Source organism: Metarhizium brunneum, chromosome 4, assembly GCF_013426205.1.
Source record: "Metarhizium brunneum chromosome 4, complete sequence".
Classification (NCBI taxonomy): Eukaryota; Fungi; Ascomycota; class Sordariomycetes; order Hypocreales; family Clavicipitaceae; genus Metarhizium; species Metarhizium brunneum.
In genome coordinates this window covers 469,406-483,522 of record NC_089425.1, presented here as the reverse complement: position 1 = coordinate 483,522, position 14,117 = coordinate 469,406, and the positions used below count along the sequence as shown (strand labels likewise).

Below are 14,117 nucleotides of genomic sequence, written 5' to 3'. Positions count from 1 at the left end.
ACGTGGCAGATACATAGACTCGAGGAGATTCTATGCGACTAGGCACTACTGCAGGTGTTACACGGATGTCACGTTGCCATAAAGGCACGGGCCGTACCTTGAACATGACGATAGTTACACAAGGGCTCGAGACCTAACGGGGGCCTCAGGCACCCAGGGCAGCCCTTTGACCGCCTCTTGATATAAATAAGGGTCATCTGCCCCTCGAGGCCTTGAGGAAAACCAAGGACCTTTGATATCAAAGCGAATTATTAGCTGAATATCGAACATTGTTCCAAGCCCTATAATTATAGCCCTTGTCACAGCAGGCGTATCCAAGGACTGGCGGTTCTTGGGTGTTTAAAAGCCCACCGCTACGCGTTTAGTTGCCCGTTGTAGACAGATATTCGAACGATTGTGCCTTGTGACACAGGCTGGGTCAGCTGGCAGAATGTTGTCAATATGTAGGTGGCTGAGAAGGTGGAAATTGCAGAACATCCGTAACACCGTATTGGCAGCACAGTGGCTCAAAGGGGCTTTGTCCTTGCAAGCTCATTCAAAGAGAGGTTCAAAAATGTAAGAGTCAACACGAGAATTTATTCAACAAGCAGCCGCCTTTGTGTTGACTACATAAATGGCAAGCAGAATGAGCAAGCTCCCGGCGAGGCAGAGACTTGCGCATTCAAGGTTCCCAGTGGCAACTGAAGCGAAATCAATCTAAATACACGAACATGATCCAATTCCAGTGCTAACAGTCCAGCCTAGAAGAACAGAGTCCACGCAAACCGGATATAGCCCGCGATACTAAGGACCAACGTATACCTCGACAGTGTTGCCACTGAAACTTTGGTCGACAATGTTGAGCAGAGCAGCACAGTTTCTAGCAAAGTTGTTATGAACTGTAATGGTAATATCACCCTGAGCGGTGATTTTGACCCTCTCAGCGTTGAGGTTGGCGCTTCCTCCACCAGGGGTGGCCTGGGTGTTGTGTCGAATGCTTCCATGAACCGAATGCAGCTGCGAGTTTGCAAGATTGGACACGACCCCATAGCTAACCGGGCCTAAATCGCAGCCGTTTCTTTTAAACTCTCCATCAACCTTGACATAGCAACGGGCAGAGCAAGCGCGTGCTGTTAGCTCTCCTGCCGGTACCAAACCGGAAGCAACTTCGCTAGCGTCATCGGGAATGGCGAGTGCAGAAGTGCCGGAACCGAAACTGTAGGCGAGCAAGACTGCTAGAGCCGTTCTTGGGAGGTTGAACATCATATTGGCCTGTTGGATGGTGTAAGTTAGTATTCAACATTGTTAGACACGCCAAGCAACGTCAAATAGAGCAAGTGCACGCATAGCTTGATACTGCCGGATTAGGGCTGTGATGAGTACATGTGGTGAAATGTGGAAGAAGAGGGAAAATGTTGGAAACGCACTGAGAGCGTATTGAATACCTGCGGAATAGGTAAACCAGGCTTAAGTCGTGCTCTTTATTTCAGAGTCGTGGAATGGACTGTAGTTGTGTGCAAAGAATGGACAATGAAGTGACCCGATGGTATGTCTCGTAATATATAATTTTATTCTCTAGTAAGATGGAGGTTCCCACCTGCCTGTGAAGCTGATGCCACACGGCAATAATAGTCTAAAGTCTGACACGAGTTTACATACAATACCTCTACCAGAGTCGAATTTTGGACCCAAGATGTCTTGGATATCGGATATCAAGATACCCATGCAGTTTCATCACTGGCCTGTAGCATTTCACCTATATCCCACCTATCATCCGTGTCGTGCGCGCTGCCGTCGTGTGAGATTTTAGTACGGCGTTCAAATCTGACTACATGGGGAGAATATCCTCTGGTTACTAGTCATGCCGATTGGCGGAATTATTCAGCCTCATTATAGGCACTTCGGGACGGCAGCGTTCCACTTAATGCACAAAAAGACTAATAAGGGTATGTGGAAGCACGATGTGTGCGACCTGTCACATTATACTCCAAGCCGTGCACAATACGTGAACGAGAAATTCGTGTATATGCATAATATACTTGTTCCTGCGCTGACGTATAATACATTAAATGATAGGAGGGAGTTATTACACCGCCGAGCTGAGACAACTCCATAGTTAATGTATAAAATAGACGGATTTGGTGTGTGTCGGTGTGAACATACTCAGCCCCGAATCACACCCTGGCCTTGCTCGCCTAGAAGTAATGGCGACTTACGTAAGAAAATATGATAACACAGTATCTTGCACACCGAACATAGCGCAATAGTTCCAGATAAATTTCGTTTAGATATAGGAACGGTATTGCTAGGAGAGGCGTCATGGAAAGTGACGGCCTCTCTATTATATAGTGACTAAGTAATGAGATATCAGCGGCAAATAGTTCCCGGTTAAAGTGATTGAGCCTTTTTACTATTTCAAACATTGTATAATAAAGATGGCTGGCCTTTTCTTTCTGCCAGTTTACGCATGTTCTCACAAGAGATGTGTTGGGGCTGCAGAGATAGGGGGGCCCAACAGAGCACACTTATGAGTCTCTTCTCAGCTGGCGGTCGGGGGGATTTGACTGGGAACTGCTATTACTAGCTTTTGCTATCTGTTTTAAAGATTAAGGCTGATTACAGTATTAGGAATAAGCCCTGGGTTTTGGAGGGGGATATGGCGCTGGGGTTCTCATTCAGCTTCGACTCCGGTTTACAAGTCTCCTAGTCTTTTCGCGATGTGATGAGGCAGGAAATAAGTACCCCGAATATATAATCTTAACCTGAAAAGCGATAAATAGTGGGTATTATCATCCACTGCTGAGTAAAGTAGTCTAGGGAATGATATTAATCGCACTCTTCAGCTACCGGATCGATAAGAGTACATACGTATAGAAAGAGCAACCAACAATAGTATATACGCTACAGGTGGTTAGCATACTTAATAAGCTATCCACGAGTTATTTAAAACGAGAACTAGTGTGCTACAAGCAGATTATCATGCAGCTATTGCAAAAACATTGAGTGGAATTGTCAAAGATCGGGTAACAATATTTAACGGCAAATCCACCAACGCAACCTCGATATGTCGTTCTTCCGACGACATCAAGCTGTTTTGTGTAGATGTAGTCCTTACCTGCTTGAGAACCCGGTCGTACTTTTATTGCTTCCCCACATTCGCAAACAGCTTGGTGATAACTTGCTCTTATTTGCTTCATAGTAAGGCCAGTAAAGAGTCCGGTTCTTGATCGCCCCTGAGCTCGCCATCTTATTCAGTATCTCCCAGTGAAGATAGCCACCCATCTCCACCAAGAAAGCGGACACGGCCATTAATTATGCCCATGCAAACCGCCGCCACTAAACGTTTAATGCCAGGAGGTTATGGTCACTGGTGACGACACACAAGTCACTGCTATTTGTTACTATAATGTAATAGTATCCATAGCAAATAACTTAATTCTTGAGGCATAAAATAAGAAGACTAAATATTACGCGTTTTCGCGAGGAACACCAAATGTCTGCTCCTCAAAAGTGGGCATACGGCACAGTAGCTAGCAGCATAAAGACAAAGTGACTCATTGGCCAAGTCTTGGCACAAATGGCGTGATAAGTTGCGAAGAGTCATAGTTTGATGCTGATACCATCACTAAGCGTACAGCCTGAACTAGTGTATGGGCTATTAGGACGGTGTTGCGTACACCAGAAGATGTTAATTCACAAAGGTGCTCATGGAAGAATGATATCATTTCCCATCTCACGGAACAGGATTGCAACAGGGCTTATTTAACAGCTGCATGTCGCCATCTTTCTGTCACACAACCTTGATATTTCTTCCATTTCTCCTTCCCTGATTGTTGTAGACTTCACCAAATCATCATGAGCACTTCCCATGTTCCTGCATTCACCAACAGCCCAAAGTTTGTTTTTTTCACCGACTTTGACGGCACTATTACCACGGATGACTGCAATGACTATCTCGTGGACAATCTCGGTTTCGGCCCCGAGCGTCGTCAGCAGCTCTATACCGAAGTGATGGCCAACCGGATGAGCTTCCGCAACAGCTTCCTCGAGATGTTTGATAGCATCACGACCCCTTATAATGAGTGTCTTGATCTTTTGCGCCAGAATATCAAGCTCGACCCTGGTTTCAAAGGGTTTTACGACTGGGCTCGGGAAAACCACATTCCCATCGTCATCCTCAGCAGTGGAACCGTACCGATGATCCGAACGCTACTAGATTCACTCCTCGGACCAGGTTGGGATATCCAGATTATTGGTAATAATGTGGTACCTCGCGATGGGAAGAGCATTGATGAGAAGGGCGGGTGGCAGATTGATTTCCATGACGAAAGGTCTGTCTGGGAGACGCCATTGCCGTGACTGTGGATATACATGGTAAGTAGAATATAGTCCTTATGGCCACGACAAGTCGCTCGAAATCCGCAAATATTCTTCTCTATCTGACCGGCCGATTCTTTTTTACGCCGGTGACGGCGTTTCTGACCTTTCCGCAGCCAAGGAAACAGATCTTCTCTTTGCAAAAGCCGACAAAGGTAAGCCTTTGCTGCTGCGCCGTATGAGTAAGTGTTGTCATGGGCCTAACTCATTATAGAACTTGTCGTTTGGTGCGAGAGAGAGGGGGTCCCTTTTGTGGCTTTTCGTGATTGGAATAGCATCCTAGAAACCTGCAAGAAAATTGCCGCTGGCTTGATAACGGTTGAGGAAGCTGCTAATAGCGGAATTTGAAGCATCGCTTGGTCGGGAGTCGTATTGCGCTGGCGCTCGCCTTGTGAATTTACGGGGCGCCAGGATAACGTCAACTACAATACCATCTGGGAGCCAGAGTAGCTAAGAAAGTATACATGTATGTATTTGTTTTCGCATCATTCTGCTATTTTAGTAGGGGATTGTGAGTGCCTCATTTTTTCTAGGCAGTGATTTGCAAGACATAGTGCATATTAATACCCTTAGCCTGGGTAAACTTGGATACGGAACTAGTAAAGCATTTGATACGCAGATATAAAATCCATACTGCAGGCGTGAAATCGCCGCTCTATTCCTACCCTGTATCAGGATGCTACACTTGCAAGTTCCAGTTAACACATTCCTGTTGCAAGGGCCTGTATTATTTACTTTTATGGTCAAAATTAATACATTTGCTGAAGTAGATGCCAGAAAATGGGCCAGATAGGAATTTTCTGGCAGAGTTGATGCCAAATAATGCAATTCAGAGTCATGCCACAGATTATATGATCAAGAGGAGTGGCTGATTCCAAACGTCAACTACCAATATCAATATGGTATAAAGTGTAAAAGGTATCTGTAGGCTACTGGCAAATTGGTTATAAATAATATACAACTGAATAAGATGACGATCCGTCCAGACCGCATCTATCCCGAAACTCATTCGGTATCATAATATCGCACCCAACTGTGAAGACGCCCACACAGTGCTGTATATACCTATAATTGTCTCCTTCATGATGGTGTGTAATCACTCACTCTTACAACAGGCACTCCTCAATGCTGCTTCTTGGGTTCATGTACACTTAGGCATCAGCAATTGACCAGTCGATACCCCCCTCAAGCCTGCCGACTGCTACTTCCACACCAAACTTCCCCCACACGTCGGTGCACATGTCGATTGACGGTTTGGCGTTCACGTTCCTGTCCGCAACCAGTGCCTTCTGGGTAATACCGTTGTACGTCATGGTAATAACCTTGCCGCAGACCTTGTTTTTCCCCGCCTTGTCGAATTCGCCCGAGGGCAGCGCAACCAAAGATAATTTGTTGGGGTTGCTATCCGGGTAGTTGGCCTTCAGCTCGCACGCTCCGCTCGTCCAAAAATCATTTATGCACTGCTCTTGGTTATACGAGTATATTGTGCCACCCATGTCTTTACCAGACGCGAGGTTTGTGCTCGATTCTGGATTAGGCGTCTGGTCTGGCTTCGGTTTCTGGTCTGGCTTCGGCTTCAGGTCTGGATTTGGGTTGGGGTTTGGATTCTGGTTGGGGCTTGGATTCGAGTCCGGGCTTGGAATTGTGTCTTGAATTGGGTTTGGGTTTGGGTTTGGGTCTGTGCTTGGTTCATATGTAGGCATTTTGCAGGCGGGTGATGCCATTGCGGCGACTGCAAAGGCCAGAGTCGCGATAAAAGATGATGGATGCATTTTGAGCAGTGTTTTCAACAAGTGTCGCAAGTAGGATTTCAATGTGTCGATGGACAGACTTCAACATCAGTGAGAGAGGCACGGCGTGCTTCAACTTTTATGGCAAGTTCTCACCATCTCTGGCAGCGTCACCCCGGGAAAATCATTCCGTCTGAAACAATGGGACTGCCAGGATCGTTGGCCGAAATCTGATGATTTTACTCGCAAGCTAATCTTAACTAATATATTACCTGCTGAATCTGGCATTGAGCGCAGAGTGACAGACGGGACGCTAGCAAGGGCGGCATGAGCATTGCTGAACAAGACAACCCTTCAATGTCAGGAACATGAAACATGTAATCAAAGTTCTTGGCGCTCCGGCTGCGAGTCAAGACGATGGAGATCGGCGCTTGATTCGTGGATTGTTCCTTGTCGGCACCCCGCCCATTCCAACAGCGAGCTGATGCCTGGGTTGAAGAGCGAAGTAGAAGTCCAGAATAATATATTTGCATGAGTTGAATAGCATATTTCTAAATTATCAAGTACATCGCACAATAAAAACCTGTTTCTAATGGTTTTATATTTTTTCTGAAGGGGTTGTCATAACGTACGTTGCGGGGATCGCACAGCCACCTTACGCTGCGTCAATTGTCAGGGGTCAACCATCTGGATTCTGCTACATAATAGAGGGATTTACTGCTAGGGTGTTCTTGGAAGGTTTCAAGCCCTGGAGGCATACCCATAAAATACAAGAGAAATCCAGTGGTTGTGGGGATATATTGGATAGATGTTTCTTTCCCACTATACCTTGCGCGCGTTGGACTGAGAAGACGTTGACGTGTTACATGACCCTGGGAAGTGGATTATAATAGCAAGGACTGCTTGACAATGTGAAGTGGATATTGGAAATGACCACTAATAATGGCTTGCGGAAGTCATACACGTTGGAATAGATCCTTAATTTCTCCAGGTATTGTTACCTTGGGTTCCGCCCAACTCGCGCCCTTGACATTTTGTACCGTGGACATGACTGGTATACAAGCCAGTTTAAACTCACAACCCCAAGCTTGTCCTGTGGATTTTGACACGGCCCTGAAAGTTGGCGTTGCTGCTGTGCGAATCGCTTCCGTCCTTTTGGCACAGCTAAGCTGAATAAAGCTTTAGATGTGGGCCAGAAATGCTTTAGAGAAGTTATAAGATGCCCGGTGCCTATCCGGTGAGGAAGTTCAGGGGACGGACCAGACATTTTGTTAGCTTCGGTCGTTGTATGGAGTTCTCTCTCGGCAGTTTCAGCTCGACCGGCCACTGGCGCATTATGTTTATAATTATTATTAAGGGGATTTTTGTTTCGCTTTTCAGTCAAGCAATCTTACAAGCATGATGCGAGTATCGTGGAAGCGTAACATCTGATAACACAGTATTGGGCTGTACCAAGCCAAAAACAGTAAGAGACCAGAAAAAGAGACTGTCTGAGTATCGTGACGCGTCAGACATATGATATTTGTTATTGCTTGGCAATTGGTGGTTACGACTATCTATTCGCTCATTGAAGACCCTGCATTCACACTCCAACTATATAAGCTTCCTGACAAATTCTTAAATGATGTTTTTTAGTCCCTGAAATTATAGGGAAGTATGGAAATTAAGAGCCATTGTCGATTGTAGCGCCAGTCAAGTGCCATTTAAAAACTGAAGCTCGTTGCAGTCACTCACTATGTATACCAGAAAGTGATTGAAGCCGCGGCATCACTCGGCATGAATATTCCACCCCGCTCAGCACAAGTACTTATACCGTGTACGGAGTACTTGGCTCCGGAATCAAATTTCGAAATTCATGCAAGCTATGCAGAGAGCTCAAAAGCGTGGTGATATGAGACAGTCCCCGTAGGCGTTGGCTTTCGCCAAGTGAGAGCCATGAAGTATTCTGGCGGCACCCCTTGTAGTCGCAGAGAAGGTTCTGGCCTGAAGCCAAAGCGCGTATAATATTTCGGGTTTCCCAAGACAACACATCCAGCGCTGTGGCGAGCCTGGAGGGTTGCGAGCGCCCGTTCCATTAGCAACGACCCAACACCACGTCCTTGATACTGCGGTAAGACGGCAATTGGTCCCAGCCCGCACCAATCCTCACTGCCATCCGAGATATTTACAGGTGAGACGGCGACATGGCCGACAACTGCGTGCGTGGCCTCGTCTTCTGCGACTAGCGAGATGGATAGACAATTCGCCTCACGAAGGCCTCGGACAATGTGATGCTCATTGTGGTCTGAATGCTCCGCGTTTGTGAATGCGACTGAAACGACGAGATCGATTGCTTGCGCATCGCTTTCTCTTTCAGGTCGGATACAAATTTGGTTCGAGTCAGTCATTTCCCCAGGATTGCGACGTTTTTATGCTGTCCAGAGGATGTGACTTGTGCTAATAAGAACAACAATCACGAAAAACGGATGCAGATAAAGTACGATCAAGAGCGAGAACGTTGGGCACTCTAGTCGTGTATTGCAGACAATGAGTCATCGCGAGTCACATTCGGCGATGACCGCTGGTGCCCACCTGAAGAGCAATGCTACGGAGACGGCTCATCGTTCGCGGCCAACGGAGGCGCGGCTGCCGTTATATAGACTTGACGTGAGCAAGAATTCATTCAGCTGTAGCGCAAGAAGAACAAGGCCGTGGGCCGACGACAGCTATGCCGAGCGAGAAAAATGTCATTCCATTTCATTTGTCAATTGTAGCCCTTGCACAGAAAACTTGACAAAGTTCTATGTGTTCCAACCGCCATCAGAAAACCGAACGTCACACTCTTCAAAGTATGCATCCCGTTGCTCCATCTTGTCAATTTCTGAATCAAGGGATCCCGCTGCGTTACCCTCACAAGTACCTCATCATTGAAGGCCTGTTGATTGCTGCCCAGTTCATCTTGCAGGGTATGCCAATATATGTCATCCGTATCAAAACACGTTCGTGCAGCGCAGTTAATCCAGAAACGCCCAGTCTTGCACGAATTCCGCATCCGTTCAGAAAGACTTGGCTTCTGGCTCGGGTGTCTGCTCCCAGCTGACTTTTCTTCCGCCCGCCAAGTAGTTACCCCGTATATCGAAGGGGTGAATCCTGGGCTGCAACAAAGCAGCTCGCGCTCACGCTTCCACGTGGGTTAGTAATACAGGCAGGTACGTGGATTGGTCGGAACGGGTAATTGGCCCCACCCTGCGCCAAGTTGTATGTCGACCTCGAATCGAGCGCGTAGTGGTTGGACGAGAGACCAAGCAACTAAACACCACGGCGCGTGCAACCAGACCCCAATCAATGCATCGCTGACTGCATCATCTAGTGCCAGCTCAGACCAACACCACCTCCCGACCTGTGACTTCGACCTCCTGCCTTTCTCCCTTCATCCTCTCATCCCTCAATCATGGACGGCTCATGGCGAGACCACGGAATCGAAAGCGACAGCAAATACCTGAGCTCTCGCAAAGTAATCCTCCCCCAAAGAAAGCCAAGCTTAAAAGAGAAAGCAACTTCTCGCCAGTATTCTGGGGTAACCTCTCAAAAATCTGGCTTACGCCGTGTGCCCTAAGAGAGCTTAACCGTCGAAATAGCGCATATACTCTGCCGATATTACCTGAGGTGTATCCTACAGATCTCGCCCGATTCGCGAGACACGGCGGTCCAGATCTTTGTCACCTGCGAGGCGTAAGAGTCTACCCCAACAGAGAGATGGTAACTGCAAGTACTAATCGTAATTATCTAGTATTCTGAGCCGAAGAAAGACATGAGCTCCAATCCCTCCTCTACGTCTCGAAGTCGACCGACAAACTCGACGGCGGCGACATCAGTCACTTCTAAGGCTAGGAAGTCCTCGGCATATAACGATAATTTCGAACAGCATCTCATCGACTACAATATATATCCCGAAGGATATGAGCATCCGGAGAGCCGCTCCACTCCAGAGCCTAACAATTCAAACCAAACCCACCAGGAGTTGTTGGCCTTTAGGGCCTCTCTGTCGCCCTCACGTTTCCCTGAGTCGGTATTCCGCGACTTTAAGCGGAAGAACAGGACCAAGTCGGAGGGTAGTATAATGCGTAACGTGATACCGTTGATCGCTAGTGACTCAAATACCCCAAACGAGAGCAATATACAATTCACCAACCTCATATCACTTACGGATGAATCTACAGTTAAAGCGGTGCCAGACTATTTTGATGGAGCCAAAGCCAGTGACCTTCATAGTGTGGTGAGGCGTGAGCTCAACGAGCTTGTCATTCCCACCAAACATGCAAATGTTCCAATAATACCCAACTTTTTCTTGGAAGCCAAAGGCCCAAGTGGAAGTGTTTCCGTCGCCGAAAAGCTGGCATGCTACGATGGAGCACACGGGGCACGAGCCTTGCACGCCTTGCAAAACTATAAGTTGGCTGAGCCGACCTACGACGGAAATGCCTACACGTACAGCTCAACCTACCACGATGGCACATTAAAACTGTATGCCCATCACGTCACTGCACCTACCGTGGCGGAAGAACGGCCTGAGTACCACATGACTCAGATCGATGGATGGCAAATGACGGGCAGTATTGACACCTTTCGGCGTGGAGCGACTGCGTTTAGGAACGCTAGGGACTCGGCAAAACAACACCGGGATAGCTTCATTCAGGCTGCGAATGCCACCGCTGTAAAAGCGCTGGCAGTCATTTACAGCGCTGGCAGTCATTCAGGAAGATGCCGTCGAGCGACACGAAGCGGCCTCAAACCACCCTGAGATGCCCGAGATGCAAAGATCCGAGGATCGTTCGGCGCACACTGGCTGGAAGGATGCGGAAGAGACGCTCCAGCAATAAATTGCCGAGGATAGCCAGCATGCCTTGCAAGATGATGCCGGGGCGGTGGCTGCGGCGCCCCAGTACTTATCACAGGGTGATTCACCAAATCGGAGTCAGGAATCGGCGGTCTTGGCCTGTGACGACCCGTCAACGAGTTTTGCATCTAGCTTCACCACTTTTACCCAGATCCCGTATAGACGAAGCGTTCAAGAGATCCCGTCAGTCCACCGTAAGACTCCAAGAGAATCCACTCATCCAAGGACCGAACAAGGCCAAGCGCAGCGCCCCGAATTACGCGACCTCGTCGGGCTACAGTATTAGCACAAACAAACTCGCGCAATTCTGATTGAGAGAGTATAGTCGCAGAAGGAAGGTTTGCTTCAATGGCCCAAGGCGGGGCCAGATTCAAGCTGGGAGAAATGGACGACACAGACAGTAGACGGAATAAGTCGACAAGTGCAGAGCTGGAACGACCATTCTGCACGACAGTTGCCAGAGGTGGCAAAGACAACCCGAGTCCGATCATGAATGGGCGGCGTGACCTGGTTTCAGGGTATTTTAAACCACCTCGTGTCTATGCAACACTGCTATATTGGACCGTTTTCAGGCCGACCGGAAACCTTACAAATCGGGCCTGTGACAACGGGACGTTAGACATGTGCCGGTAAGTATTGTCAAACTCATATGCTATTTCGTAAAGGTCTCGCGTAATTACGACCTCATATCTGATGCTACATTGTGTCGCGACACAGACTCGAGGCTTCTCCTCCATGGTAAACAGCTAGATTACCCACACCATTAAATGATCTGCGCATCTTCAATGTGAGCGATGATCATGTCATCCTCCAACCTTCGCGGCGTGACTGTAGGTAAGCGACTCGGTAACAACGCCAGCGGTGGTGAGACGACGATCATTCAGGTTACACATGGAGCTAAACGAATTGCCATCAGCACGTCGCTTTCAGATAAACAACTTATCCGCGATCGTCACCCTCGGCCATGCAGACCTCTCTCGAAATTCGGCAACAAAATAGTTGGCTAAATTGCATCCAAAACGTACTTGTGACATGCCGGCAGCGGTGTTCCGTCCACCCAGCGCACCCTAGTCCTAGTCAGTTGTCCGTCGTCTCGCCGTCGCCCTCACTATAATATACTTACGTCGTAGTAGATTGCCGGAAATCACGGCAAACCCAACTCTCCCAACTCGGAAAACCCGCATCCCAATGCCCTGGATTGATACGCTGCTCGGCTATAACGGGCGATAAGATGGCTGGTGGCTCAGACGCGGTATACCTCAGGATGGTTTCACCCCAGCGCAGACCGCTGCACTATTGCCGAAGGCGAGAGGCCGCACAGGCCGGCTGCCTCTCTTATTCCCCCGGTTCCCCCGGGCCAATCTAGTTAAACCCAGTCAATCAGCGGCAGCTAATAATTTCCGCTGCCAAGAAATGGCTGTGCGCCTGGGCACAATGATCGCGAATCGCCAGGAAGCCGCATCCCTACTTGTGGAGGAGCGTGAGCAAATTATTCTCCCCGCCAAATTCGTCGACTCTGGGGCCAATGGCGATGCAGACGATGCCGTCGAATGGTCAGCGTCTTTTCAATGGCGGATAGTGGCCTTGCTGGCGCTTGCCGCCTTTACAGTGTACGTTCAATGTTGGTCCATCTGCCGCCGCCCGCACGCCAACCTGCTCGGTTGCTGGGAACTGACGACGGCCATGTAGCACGTTCAACTGCGTATCGATATTTCCCGTCGCCAACACCGTCATACGTGACCTGAACGGCGGCAATGCCACCAGGACGGATGCCGTTCTCCTAGTCACAATATGGGAGCTGGGTGAGGCGGCGGGACCGCTCGTCATCGCGCCTCTGTCCGAGATGTTTGGCCGGTATCCCGTATACGTTGCTTGCAACGCCGTGTTTTTCTCGGGCGTCGTCATGTCGGCACTGGCGCAAAACACAACCATGTTCATCGCGGCCCGCGCCGTGGCCGGCATGGCCGTCGCGTCGAATGTTTTGAACCCAGCGATTATCGGCGACATGTTCCCCTCGGAGCAGAGGGGGTCGGCCATGAGCATCGTCATGCTTGCGTCGCTCGTGGGCGGTAACCTGGGGCCGCTTTTGGGCGGAGTCGTCTCGCAGACGCTGGGTTGGCGTGCCGTTTTGCGGATAGGCGCCGTGCTGGCTGGCATTTGCGGGCTCCTCTTCTTGATTTGCTTCAGGGAGACGTATACGAGGTCCTTGGACGAGAAGAAGCTGGGCGTGCCGGGGGTTGAGGCTGTGGACGATGGTGAAAGCGACGTGGGCTTTGAGACGAGCTCGTCGTGTCTGCTGGACGCGGTTTTGCGCCCTGCCCGCTTGCTGCTCGACTCTGGGGTCCTCGTGTGCCTTTCCCTGTTTGGCTCCGTGGTATTCGCCCTCTTTTACGTCGTTTCCGTGACTCTGCCAGGCGTTTTGGAGGGGGTATATGGGCTATCAGAAGCGGAAACGGGGTTAGCCTTCTTGGCAAACGGTAATTATGACACTCTCCTGGCTTCGCCTTGCAAAATCTAGGCTAACTGTGATTCGTATCGAGGAATTGGCTCCTTTATCGGCATCATGCTTTCCAAGATGTATCTGGATAAGACCTATGTCAAGCTACGCGAGGCCAACAATGGAATCGGCCTACCGGAGTACCGACTCCCAGTGACGATTATCGGCGCTGTTCTGCTGCCTCTTGCGGTGGCTCTGTATGGCTGGTGTGCGGCAAACCAATTACCGCTCATGCTCCTGCTCCTCTCTGTCGCGTTGATGCGGCTGTTTCCAATGTTGGCCTTTGTGCCCTTGATGACATACATTGTGGATGCGTTTGGTCTCTACTCGGCGTCTGCGATGAGCGGCGTCATTGTTATTCGATGCTTGGCTTGCGTCTTGTTACCGCTGGCTACGGTCCATATGAGTCAGGCTCTCGGCCACGGCTGGGGATGTACTCTACTCGGTGCTGTCTGTATGGTGCTTGCGTTGATTCCCATGGCCATTCTCCGCTATGGCCAGCATTGGAGACAACGGTGCAGGTACACCAGCACCTTTCAAACTTGAATGGCGGTGACTAGGGATTGTGGTTCATAGGCCTAAGAAACATGTATATAAGAATAGAGGTATAAAGTAGAGACATAAAGACCACACAACATAATGCGTCTATCAGGCGCGT

At 49.1% G+C, this 14,117-nt stretch overlaps 6 protein-coding genes across 6 annotated transcripts; 3 read left to right on the top strand and 3 right to left on the bottom strand.

Annotated features, from left to right (window-relative positions):
* Positions 1-783: 783 nt before the first annotated feature.
* On the bottom strand, positions 784-1,245 carry G6M90_00g068200 (uncharacterized protein; the record flags this gene model as incomplete). The annotated part of the gene is made up of 1 exon (XM_014685090.1): positions 784-1,245. One exon carries the CDS (start codon positions 1,243-1,245, stop codon positions 784-786), a length of 462 nt encoding a protein of 153 aa, XP_014540576.1.
* A 2,589-nt stretch (positions 1,246-3,834) lies between these two features.
* On the top strand, positions 3,835-4,704 carry G6M90_00g068190 (uncharacterized protein; the record flags this gene model as incomplete). Its single annotated transcript, XM_014685089.1, has 3 exons — positions 3,835-4,310; positions 4,369-4,511; positions 4,571-4,704. 3 exons carry the CDS (start codon positions 3,835-3,837, stop codon positions 4,702-4,704), a joined length of 753 nt encoding a protein of 250 aa, XP_014540575.1.
* Positions 4,705-5,507: 803 nt separating this feature from the next.
* G6M90_00g068180 (uncharacterized protein) lies at positions 5,508-6,080 on the bottom strand (the record flags this gene model as incomplete). Its single annotated transcript, XM_014685088.1, has 1 exon — positions 5,508-6,080. The coding sequence occupies one exon, from the start codon at positions 6,078-6,080 to the stop codon at positions 5,508-5,510; it is 573 nt and encodes a 190-aa protein (XP_014540574.1).
* A 1,868-nt stretch (positions 6,081-7,948) lies between these two features.
* Positions 7,949-8,473, bottom strand: G6M90_00g068170 (uncharacterized protein; the record flags this gene model as incomplete). The annotated part of the gene is made up of 1 exon (XM_014685087.1): positions 7,949-8,473. The coding sequence occupies one exon, from the start codon at positions 8,471-8,473 to the stop codon at positions 7,949-7,951; it is 525 nt and encodes a 174-aa protein (XP_014540573.1).
* Positions 8,474-9,527: 1,054 nt separating this feature from the next.
* Positions 9,528-10,945, top strand: G6M90_00g068160 (uncharacterized protein; the record flags this gene model as incomplete). Its single annotated transcript, XM_014685086.1, has 3 exons — positions 9,528-9,797; positions 9,856-10,779; positions 10,823-10,945. 3 exons carry the CDS (start codon positions 9,528-9,530, stop codon positions 10,943-10,945), a joined length of 1,317 nt encoding a protein of 438 aa, XP_014540572.1.
* A 1,430-nt stretch (positions 10,946-12,375) lies between these two features.
* On the top strand, positions 12,376-14,005 carry cpaT_1 (MFS transporter cpaT; the record flags this gene model as incomplete). The annotated part of the gene is made up of 3 exons (XM_014685085.2): positions 12,376-12,572; positions 12,652-13,439; positions 13,503-14,005. 3 exons carry the CDS (start codon positions 12,376-12,378, stop codon positions 14,003-14,005), a joined length of 1,488 nt encoding a protein of 495 aa, XP_014540571.2.
* Between the last annotated feature and the right edge of the window lie 112 nt (positions 14,006-14,117).